At 32.7% G+C, this 11,489-nt stretch overlaps 2 protein-coding genes across 4 annotated transcripts; both read right to left on the bottom strand.

Annotated features, from left to right (window-relative positions):
- Nucleotides 1–920: 920 nt before the first annotated feature.
- On the bottom strand, nucleotides 921–4,215 carry LOC108812650 (myrosinase-binding protein 2). Of its 3 annotated transcripts, none has more exons than XM_056988192.1 (6): nucleotides 3,975–4,215; nucleotides 3,268–3,338; nucleotides 2,595–2,796; nucleotides 2,060–2,509; nucleotides 1,494–1,985; nucleotides 921–1,416 (listed from the first exon to the last, which is right to left on the bottom strand). In XM_056988192.1, the coding sequence occupies exons 3-6, from the start codon at nucleotides 2,787–2,789 to the stop codon at nucleotides 1,162–1,164; spliced, it is 1,392 nt and encodes a 463-aa protein (XP_056844172.1). In that variant the 5' UTR covers nucleotides 2,790–2,796; nucleotides 3,268–3,338; nucleotides 3,975–4,215; the 3' UTR covers nucleotides 921–1,161. The 3 variants fall into 3 exon arrangements, with proteins under 3 accessions (XP_056844172.1, XP_056844173.1, XP_018440474.1); XM_056988193.1 differs by having other exon boundaries at nucleotides 2,063–2,509; XM_018584972.2 differs by lacking the exons at nucleotides 3,268–3,338; nucleotides 3,975–4,215 and adding an exon at nucleotides 2,963–3,087.
- Nucleotides 4,216–4,350: 135 nt separating this feature from the next.
- On the bottom strand, nucleotides 4,351–8,971 carry LOC108812649 (nitrile-specifier protein 2). The gene is made up of 4 exons (XM_018584970.2): nucleotides 8,837–8,971; nucleotides 8,524–8,758; nucleotides 7,804–8,064; nucleotides 4,351–5,489 (listed from the first exon to the last, which is right to left on the bottom strand). The coding sequence occupies exons 2-4, from the start codon at nucleotides 8,716–8,718 to the stop codon at nucleotides 4,542–4,544; spliced, it is 1,404 nt and encodes a 467-aa protein (XP_018440472.1). The 5' UTR covers nucleotides 8,719–8,758; nucleotides 8,837–8,971; the 3' UTR covers nucleotides 4,351–4,541.
- Between the last annotated feature and the right edge of the window lie 2,518 nt (nucleotides 8,972–11,489).

Genomic DNA, 11,489 nt, shown 5'->3' with positions numbered 1-11,489 from the left:
TTATAGAGACGTCTGAAGTATGTATTAGATAGATTTGAAGGGAATACTATTATATTTAATTTAACATTGAACAAGTCGCTGAATGCAGATCCTGGCTTAGACCAAACATTAACGATACCTTATTCAAAGAGTCAGCGGACGACTTCATATCACAAGAGACATTAACAAACCAACGACATAAGAACACAAGACATAATAGTCAAAAGATAGTAGAAGCAGAGGAGCAACAAGCTTATATAGTACTTTTTCAAAAAAAAAAACAAGCTTATATAGTATGTTTTATTTCACGAAGACGAGAAAAATCACTCGGAAGCTTTAACACCATCACCATGTTATATAAAATATTATATTATAAGTTTTATGCTGACTGAAAAAAAGTTTTATGGTATTTTAATACTAAATTTATTAAATTATTTGTTAGAATTTTTAAAAGTAATTAAATTTTATTTTTGTAATAAAATATTTTTATATTATTTTGAATTTTTATTTATTTTATTTATTTTTTATTTATTTTTATGGATCGAATCCGATATCTGGTCAAAACTCTAAAATTTTCCAGATATCCGGAGGTATACCATACTACAGTTCATCTATTAAAACTATAATACCCTTTGATCAATGAACAAAGTTTAGAAATAACCTTCAAAAAAACTTTACAATATGATAGTTTTCTAACGTAGTTTTCTTAGAAACCCTTTTTTTTTCTTAGAAAACCTTAGCACATTCCAAACTCCAGAACAAGAGGTTGGTATACCACTACCATAATGAATTGAAGCCGGCGATGTTGTCTTTTAATAAAATTACAAAAATTATGTCTTCTTTTGCTTTGCATGTTTGTTTTTAGTGTGTACATTTTGCTCTTTTTCTTAAGCGGCTGTAGCATGTTGTATATAGACGTCTGAAGTATGTATTAGATAGACTTGAAGAGAATAATATTATATTTTAACATTGAACAAGTCACTGGATGCAGATCCTGGCTAGTCCAAACACTAACGATAGTTTATTCAAAGAGACAACGGACGACTTCATATCACAAGAGACACAAACAAACCAACGACAAAGAACACAAGATTTAATAGTTAAAAGATAGTAGAAACAGAGGAGCAACAAGCTTGTAGAGATTTTTTTATTTCACGAAGACGAAGCAAACGCTTAGAAGCTTTAAGACTTGGAGATTGGCGAGACATGGACACCAACTTGATGAACATAATCTCCAGATTTTCCATGAAACCCAACAATTTTATGATCCTTCATCTCAAACACAAACGGTATACCTCCATCCATCCCAAACGGTGGAGATGTACGTTTGTTTGTTTTGAACTTCACCATCGTCACAACTTCAGCTTCAAATCCAAAGACTTTATCGTAACATCCCTCCACCGATACGATGTATTCATTCGGAAAATCGAGCTCAAACTGCAAGAAATAAAAAAGATTCGTGAAACTTGGATCTCAAGAAAACGTTAAAGGGTATTGAGAACAAATAGAAAAACCTCCTCTGTTCCAAGAAGTGACATCTTCCCATGTCCATCTCCAGCTACAAGCTTCTTGCCAATGTCGTACTCAAATTTGACAAAGGAAACACCAGAGTCACCTTGTCCTACATAAATCTTCCTCACATCTTCATAGAAACCATCATCCCAAGCAGCACCGTGATTTCCACCTTTTGCTTCTAATTTCTTAGCAGGAACTGGCGCTGGAACCGGTGCAACTGGGGTTGGAACTGGTGTCGGAACTGGTGTGGGAACAGGCGCAAAACGCGCACCGAGTGCTGAGAGGCAATTGAGAATGAGGCCGTTCCGGCCACAGAACCCGACAAGCATGTGGTCTTTCACCGCAAGTACAAATTTCGAACCAGACGCTTTTCCAAATTCAGGAGAGACTCTCCCTTTTGATGTTTTGAAAGTTAGCGAGGTCACATCACCACAAAAGTTATAAGTCCCTTCCACTGATGTAACGTACTCGTTTGGATAATCCACCTTAAACTGCAAAACAAACTCATAAGCAAACTCAAATAGTAAAAGCTATAGATTAGGGCTAGTTTCGATATAGAGCTTACTACTTTAGGTTCTTCGCTCATCTTCCCATGAGAATGCCTCACCGATGTGCTTCCTTTAACATACTTGAACCTAACATAGCCAATGTTGCCACAGTTTAGTCCCACCGAGATTTTGCTTACACCATCATAAACTCCATCGTCCCAAGCGTTTCCTCCGAATCCACCACGAGGTTCTATATGCTTTAGCGGAGAAGTCGACGCGAAAAAGTGAGCTCCTATGGCATCAAGAGCAGAGCCAGACCTTCCATGGAAACCCATAAGCTTTGCTCCAGCTTTACCTTCCACCACAAAATCTGTTGAGAAAATGGCCGTGTTACCAAACATGGGAGATGTTCTGCCGTGTGATGTCTTGAAGGTAAGCGTCTTCACGATAGTTGTGTTATATCTCGCAACGTTGCTGTAGGTTCCTTGAATTGATGTGATATATTCGTCCGGATAGTTTAGCTCAAACTGAAATAACAACAACAAAAGAGCATTTAAATTAAAATAGAGAATAGTAATCAACATTGTTAGAGAAATGCAATGTCATATATACCTCCTTGAGTATTCCGGTAACGCTTCCATGCATTTGTGTCTCGAACCTTCCATCTTTCTCGTATTCTATCTTGATACAATCAACACCGTTCCCATTTTCACCAACAGTCACTTTCTTCACACCGGTATAACCAAGAACACCATCATCGAATGCATCTCCTTTGTTACCACCAAAAGGTCCCACTTTCTGTGCCATTTCTTTCCTGGAAACAATCAAAACCGTTTTCATTATAACGAATATCTGAAGAGTTGGGAAATAATGATTATAATCTATCAAAACTAAAATTTTATATCCTAGAAAAAACCTTATTCACATCTAGCATCCTATTAAAAAAATGAAATTAATCTAATCGGAAAGATATTTGTAACCTTAGTTCTGATTCAAGTAAGAGAGTGATGAATGACTGTGGGTTGGGATTTGCATATGTATATATACTGACACTCTTTGGTACGGACCAAACTAAAACCGAATGTTGATTTTATTTTTTGAGAGTGATTTTTCTACTGCTATTTACATTTATACATGTTTTATTTCCATATTTAGTAAGTTTTATAAGTTTAAAAATAATTTTAGGTAATCGAATCTTTCTGTATCGAGATAAGGATTTAGTAGGAATGTAAATAACGATTTGCTGCAAAAAAAAGTGGTTACACAAAGCGAAGTGGTTACACACGTTATATTGTGGACACGTGATGAAAATGCTCCACGTATTCTTCTAAGTTGTACATTTCTGTGTATGTGAACCTACAGGTAACGGAAAAAAAATTAACATCAAAATTAAAATGGATTTAAAGCGTGAGTCCAATGACTGGAAGAACAAGAGTATTCGATAAAATAGGATAATAAAAGATATGATATATAATAATGGGATAACAAAAATCAAACATTATTATAAGTGGTAACAACATTATTATAAGTGGTAACAACACTTATATATATGTGTTGAATTATTGGTTTTAACAATATATTATCTTTGAACCCTAAAATATTAATTTATTAAGTGACGATTTAGCTAAAAGAAATCAAACATTTGTAAGTATAATTCTAAATTTCTAAGTGGTAACAAAATCCTATTTTAATTTTCTCTGTTTTAACTTTTAATTTTGTTCCAAACAGCAGAGTATAAAAAAAGAATAAAACAGCAGAGTATAAGTATGCAACACTATATAATTTCAAGAACTATGATAAATACAGTAGTAAATCTGTTAAGAAAATACACTTTTGCAAGGTGAAACTAATGTGTAATCGTTACTTGGTATTTGGTAAAAGTAGAAGAGATAATTATCAAACTGTTGGTGAAAAAGTAGTTACAACCAAACAGAGCTAGCTAACATATGTTCTTTTTAGAAAGTGGCAAACCAAAGAAAGGCCATGACTTACCTAACTAGTTCACGCAAACACGAAGTCCTTGCGAATAAAGGAATGCATGAGTTTCATTCCAACACGCCAGTCAAGATTTTTCTCTTCATGATTTTCGTGTGCGCGTGTGACCAGAGAATCAAAACACAACCACAAAAACACACACGCACACACGCTAAGGCATTCACAGCAAAATACGCACAATTGGATGATTGTGTTTGTTTGCATGTTAGCATATGAAATATAAACATGACTAACTTTGTAGCCGATAATTATTTATCTTACCTAGAGAAATAACACAATCGATTTTAGGGTCCCTTGATTTTATTTATAATAAATATGGCTCATTTCGGAGTTTCCAACACATCCATCATCGCTCAATTAATTAAAAGAGATATGGAGAAAATAAGCAATTTATTGATACAACACGAACCATGAAACAAACACGCAGAGACTGAAAATTAAATATAAAGTAACAAACAAGCTGATAAAGGATCATATAGTAGCAACCATCACGATCCTCCCTTATTGAATCACATACACACAGCACAACGCAAACAGTTATCACCAAACGACTTTTTAAAGCGTTTAAGCAGACTCAATCCCATAAAAGAAAAGATCATCAAAACGGCCATTGGTCTGAGCTTTCCCACCGTGCATCACCAGCCCTTTCTTACCATCAATGGTTCCACTTGTGGAAGCCGACCATCCCCTAATATCTGGAGTCTCCTCGTCTTCACCTAACTTATCCAACCTCTCCCACTTCAATGTCTCTGTGTCCAGCGCAAAGGTCCCACCTATCAATTGTCCCGGGCCTACGTGAGCTTTTGGATCCATCGCAACCTCACCTCCAAATATCACAATGTGTTTGCCAGCAACCGCACTAGCGAAAACACTCCTCGCTGAAGGTTTCTCTCCGAACGTTTCCACCTGTGTCCACTTGTCTTCAACAGGATCGTAGTAATGAACATCATCTACTTCACACCCGTTGAATCCATAAACCACCCAAACCTTCCCTTGCACCACTTCAAGCCCGGCTCCTCCTCTTATGCTAACCAATTCTCCAGGAGTCGAACACGTCATCCACTTCTGATCAACGATGTTGTAAGCGTCTAGGTTCTTGAGCCGCTCCGTAGCACTCACTCCACCAAAAACATAAACGTTGTTCTCATCGGCTGCCATAGAGTGGAAGCTACGAGGAATGGGTCCTTCTTCGACCGGAGTTAGCAATTTCCACTCGTTCTTGGTCGTGTCAAAAGAGTAGAACCCGTTGTATTTTCTGGAAGCGTCTCGGCCTCCGAAGACATATAGGTTTGATCCAATAGACACCATGCGGACGCCTAAGCAAGAAAGGTGGGGAATGTCTCCTGTGGCTGGAGAAATGGACCATGTCCGGGTCTCAAGGTCAAAGACGTAAAGGTCTTTGTCGATAGGCTGATTTGGTATAAGCTCGCCACCAAATGAGTAAATCTTGTTTCCTACTTGTGCTATGGCATGTGAACATCTTAGTCCTGGAGCCTGCCCCTTTTGCTCCACCTTATAAATTAATAGTATTTGATAAAAAAATATTTTAAGCGATTTAGAGCAAGGTGAAACCCGTTAAGTTTTAGACCATGTGCAATGGGGCTATTCAACAATTGAACTCCCACAATGAACTTGTTGAAAAAAAATCAAAATGATTATTTGGATTCAAATGAGTTGAATATTTTCAACATGTTAAAACACCAAAAATCGGATCCACAAATGCAATATGTCAGTTTTCTAAAGAAAGAGAAGAGACACAATGATATATTTGATGCTTTTATTCTAATTATTTGTGATTAGTTTTATTTTATAAATAGATTAATTTAATTTATTTTTATATCAAATTTTATTATTTTTCATATTCTACAGATAGAAACTTGTTTTAACTAGTTTGAATAAAAAAATTAATACAAAATTTTACTACTTTTAATAAATTAGTTTAATTTTTATTACATGCAAAAATATAAAACAAGAAAGTAAATAATTTATTTTTAAAACTTACATTTTTAATTTGATTTTAGTTCTTATTTTTTATAATTTGTAGATATCTTTTTAAAAAAGTTAATATGTAGATATATAAATATACAAAAGTAAATATAAAATAAAATAATGGGGATAGAATGTTAAATTTTATTAAACAAAACTATTGTAGGTGTTAAAATGAAATAAATGTTGAATTATTAGGTGGAAGAGAAAAATATAATGTGGAATGTTAAATGTGAAAATGAAGGTATTGTTTTCACTACTGTGGATAGTTTAAGAGAAAAATATATATTTAATTATGTAACTATACTTTGACTTTTCTTAAATAACTAAACCAATAAACATAAACTACATAGTTGCTTGAGGTTCTTAGCAAGTTCTCAGAAGTTCTAAATAAGAACTTCACTCTCTTCTCTCTCATTTCTTATTATTTAATTTATTTTAAATTATAAAATATTTTCTTTAGAACTTAGAGATGCTCTTAATTCTTATTAGTTACACACGCGCATAATTATAGGAAAATTGGCTAATTGGGCTATATTGAGAATTGACTTGTTTTTATACCTTTGAATCTCTAAGTTTGTCTAAATATACCTTCGATTTTTTTTAAAAAATACGAAATTAACCCTTACTTAAATAAATAACATAACTTTACATAATATACTTAACTTAGTAATTATATTTATCTTATTAATTTTTTTTTAGAAAAGATCTAGAAGTTAATTATATTTCTTCTTCGTTCGCTCCACCTTCCTAAACGAAAAACAAAGACCAACGAAGACAAATTATTGGTACTCTCCAACCTCTCTGCAGTTTTTTTGGTATTTGTCTCCATCTTCAAAAACCACATATTATATAGATATGCATCATTTGATTTGATAACCAAGAGATATTAAAAAAGAAAGCACGACGATTGTTGAAGCAAAAAGAGATGAATTCAACCTCATTCAATATAAATTTTCGTCTAAGAACAAGATAAATTTAAATAAAATTTCCTAAGATTGCTTTTTAGATTTTGTTAAGATTGTTTCTTAGATTTTCTCAGATTTAAAAACAAAAAAATAACCGTAAATATAAAATATGTATTGTAAATAGGATAAAAATTAAAACACATATACAAGGTTACAATATAAATTCTAGCCGTTCTAGAACATAGCATAAAATTAAAAGTATGTTTTTCATCTTGGATATCTGATAGAGTGAAGGATAAAACATTGGTAAACGTTTTCTAGATTTTTCTGCAATGAAGTAAAAAACCTACAATACATATTGTATGTTAAAAATAACAAAGAATTTTGGTTAGAATTGACTCATATGTATTCTATATTTAGATAGATCATAGAGAAAATGTTACAATACGAATACTAACTTTGATAAAACGTTGAAGACAAGTAAGAACATATTTTTTTATCTTTGTAAAAAGGGTTAAATATATATTCTAACAAATACAGATCAACATATCCAAAAAAGTTTGGAGTTCAATTTTTTATATCAAAACTCTGTATAATTTGTAATAATTATTTTTAATATTATGTAGGTAATTATGTCCAAAACTGACAAATTAATGCAAAAGTATAGAAAGCCGAAAACATAATGATTATGGCCCACTTTCAATTTCCCCCATAATTATTCCGATCTCAAATATTTTGCAATTTTTGATTAAAAGTCAAGTTTAGAGTCATATATACACCACAATTCGTTGAATTTCAATTTAGTCAAGCAGTTTCCACTTATTTTACTTATATGTTTTTTTCTATAGGATTTTAAGATTCTGTAATATTACCAACACAATCCTTAGTTAATTGTGTTTTGTGTGTTTATAAGAAAAAGTGCTTTTTAATACCTTAATCCACTTTCCTTGCAAATCAGGAGTGGACGGGAAAGTAACATAGGCTCCAATAGAGTGTACAACATCGCTCGAACGCCCGTGAAATCCAATGATTTTGCCACCATGGAGAACAAACTTAACCCCTGGACTTGTCTCGATATGCTTATTGGTTTTGCCTTTATAAGTCTCGAACTTAAGATCCACGATGGATTCTTCGGTTGCTTTATCACGAAATGCTTCCACGTATACGAGGTAGTCATCTGCATCAATCTCAAACTACAAAAAAAAAAAACTCTCAAGCGCGAAACCAATTTTGAACAAAAGTGACATTTTCAACAAAGTAAATTATAGTACATGTGACGACATGTCCCGTGGATCACCCACCCGTCTCGTGTATCCGAGGCTTGTTCTACAGAATATCGATCTCAATTCCTCATTTATAAATCTTCACTCACTTCATAATTAAGTTGTTGATACACATGACATTTCTCGAATCCAAAGATCTCACTTTTTAACAACCCTCCTACTGGATAAGTTGTCACTAATTGACATACAGATTAATTGGTGACAACTTATTCTGTGAAAGGGTTATTAGAGAATAAGGTATTGGATTCGAAACACGCTAAATGTACCAACAATCTAATTATGGAGTCAGTGAAGACTTATAAATGAGAAGTTAATATCGATGCTCTGCAAATCCACCGGACGAATTTTCACAGTATATATTATTATTACCTCCTCAGTTCCTAGCAGCGTCTTTTTTCCATGTTCGTCCCCAACAACCACTTCAAAACCATCGACATATTCAAACTTGACGAAGGCTATACAATCTTGGCCTTGACCTACATATACTTTTCTAATACCGTCGTGAACACCATCATCCCATACACCTCCTTTCTTACCACCCTTTGCTTCCAGCTTTTGGGCCATCTCTTTTACGTCTGTTTGATAGTCTTGCGAATATTATAACCTGTAATTACGAAATTAAATTCCTAGATAAACTACAACAATATGGAACAGATGGATATAGGGATACTGAGGAGCTGACCTTTGAAGAAAGTAATGCTTTGTGCAGTGATCTATATTTGGAAATCGCATGGGTATTTATCGACCCATGGTAAGTTCACGTCGACATATTTCTTGACAGGGGCGGACCTAGCAATCATTATAACATGGGGCACATTATAGTGATTAACAAAATTAGTTGTTATAGTTGGTTTTCAACCAAATGTGCATGTGGCATTGTGAAGCTTAAACTATGTGTTCCTGGATGTTCAATAAAACTAATGACAATTTAAGTTTTTGTAAGTGGCACTTGCCCCACCTAGTTATCACCTAGGTCCGTTTTTATATTATCTCGTGATCCAAGAGAAATTGAATAATTTGAGTAATAAATTAATACATGTTAGCAGACGACGACGTATCGCAAGCAGTTGATATGAAAGATTTTGGGATTTTCACTAATATACATCTATTTATTTCATGGTATTAAAAGACTTTCCAACTCATACCAACCGATTTTACTTTCGATTTATACACATACCAACTCTACCTACTACACTTCAATCTGCCACTATGGCAAAGTGGTGATGCCCTTGACTTTATAAATGGACCCCATTTTAAGATAGGGCTGGATTTTACGGCAAGTGTAGTATTTAACATATATGACATATACTATAATTAGTAAACAGTACTGCATAGTTTCCGGCTGATATGTTGTTAACGAGAGTCAGGTTTTCTATGTTGTTAACGAGACTCAGGTTTTCAATCTCTTTTAGAGGTTTACTTGACCATGATATTTTGTCTTCCAATATAATCTTACTGTTGTTCTGGTTATCTTAATGTTCAAAGAAAAATTTCTCTTCCTCTAGTCGTTTTTTCGGTTTGGTGCTGTTGGGATTTAGTGAATCTATGTCTATCTATTTATTATCCGATTAATACGATATTGTCTATTTTGAGACTTAGAATCTAACCCGCATGGATTTAGTTTTAGACTCCATCCAAAAAAATCTCGTACTAATTAGAGTTGGATATCTCATTCTATATTATACACTCTTTGTCTAAATTTTCAATGTGAGACTTAGTTTGATATCTTACATCTTTCTCTCAAACGAATGACCATACTCATCTCGTGTGTTTTATCCTTCAGTGGATCATCTTGGTACTATCTTATACCAATAACCGCATGGTTTCCTTTGAAAATATATCTTCCATAACATTTCGTTCCTTTGAAAATGTTCTCCCACAACATCACATATTCCATGATCTTTTGATTTGATCTCTGCCATATACCTCTTATTCCTAACTTCGAAAGATATTTTTATTCTTGCAGATTTTTCACCAAGCAGCTCTGATACCAATTTTTGAGATTTAATGAGCCTATATCTAATTATTTATTATCCATTAGTACGGTATTGTCTATTTTGGGTCTTAGAAGTTGACCCGCATGGATTTACTTTTGAGCTTCATCCCAAAAGGCCTCTTACTAATTAAAGTTGAATATCTCTTTATAAATTAGACACTCCTTGTCTATATTTCTAATGTAGGATTTAATTTGATGTCTCACAGGTGCTTGCGGCTTTAGGGGTTTATGTGTTCCTCGGCTTCGTTTCCAAAAAGGTCTATTTTTTTGGTTTTGTATAACTCAAACTTATAATATAATAAAAATTATTGATGACAGAAAAAGAAAGGACAAGTCTTATAAAACTAGATATTATTTACTCCGTTCCTAAAAGATCCACATTTTAAAATTTTGACATTTATTAAGAAAATATATTAAATTTTAGTTACCAATACATTATTTTCCATAATTAACTATTTCCCACAAGTTTTCACCAATAGAATTTTAATAAATGTAATTATGTTTTTTTTAAGTTTACAATTTACATTTAATTTATACATTGAAAATATGAAAAATGTATCTTTTTGAAATATTTTTTTTCCAAAACATGTATCTTCTAAGAACGGAGGGAATATATATATAATTTTTAACCAAAAAGAAAATTGTAAAAAAAACATTGAGGTGGTTAAGTAGGTAGACTTTGGAGATCCGAATTAACTTCACCACACTAAATCTATGCAACTACACGAAATATCATATTTTATACTTTATTTGAATATCATAAAGAATCCGTCAGTAGATTAAATTTCATTTTGAGGATTAGTCCACACACTTTAATAGGTTCGGGATATCCCAAACTAATAAAAAAACTTAAAGCTATTTTTTCATTCTTTAAAAATTGATTTTGAACTAGAACTTAACAAACTGTACAACTCTATAGTTTTGTACACTGATGGTAGTAGTGTGACAATTATTTGGCCTCAATTATGAAAAGAGACCCCACTTTAAGGGAAGTCTATTATGATTTATGGATATGTACGCATACGCATATCCTCTAAACAGCGAAAAAATCTTTTTAAATTGTAACATAACACTTTCTGCAATATCGTGTGATAATATTATTAAATAATAAATAAATTTTGTATATATTTGAATTTATAATAATTTTAATAAAGTAATTTTTGATAAAAATTGATATATAAATTTTGATGGTTAATAATAAAAGAATATCACTAAGTTTATTTTATTATATTAATCTTCTTAACGCATGTATCTCAAAATTATGAAAAAATAAAAATTATAAAGAGAAATTTATCATATGAGTTTTTGTTTTGTTTTTGAAACTGAATAATATATATAT

Source organism: Raphanus sativus, chromosome 6, assembly GCF_000801105.2.
Source record: "Raphanus sativus cultivar WK10039 chromosome 6, ASM80110v3, whole genome shotgun sequence".
Taxonomy (NCBI): Eukaryota; Viridiplantae; Streptophyta; class Magnoliopsida; order Brassicales; family Brassicaceae; genus Raphanus; species Raphanus sativus.
Note: the sequence above shows the minus strand (reverse complement) of the source record. Positions and strands in the feature narration are given on the sequence as shown.

Bases quoted from the DNA above. Each gene is read 5' to 3' on its own strand.
- LOC108812650 (XM_056988192.1), bottom strand. From the start codon at position 2,789: ATGGCACAGAAAGTGGGACCTTTTGGTGGTAACAAAGGAGATGCATTC. The intron at 2,510-2,594 runs GTATATATGACA...TTGTTATTTCAG, and splicing joins TTACCGGAATACTCAAGGAG to TTTGAGCTAAACTATCCGGA. The intron at 1,986-2,059 runs GTAAGCTCTATA...TTTGTTTTGCAG, and splicing joins TGAGCGAAGAACCTAAAGTA to TTTAAGGTGGATTATCCAAA.
- LOC108812649 (XM_018584970.2), bottom strand. From the start codon at position 8,718: ATGGCCCAAAAGCTGGAAGCAAAGGGTGGTAAGAAAGGAGGTGTATGG. The intron at 8,065-8,523 runs GTAATAATAATA...TTTTTTTTGTAG, and splicing joins CGCTGCTAGGAACTGAGGAG to TTTGAGATTGATGCAGATGA. The intron at 5,490-7,803 runs GTATTAAAAAGC...TTAATTTATAAG, and splicing joins TGCAAGGAAAGTGGATTAAG to GTGGAGCAAAAGGGGCAGGC.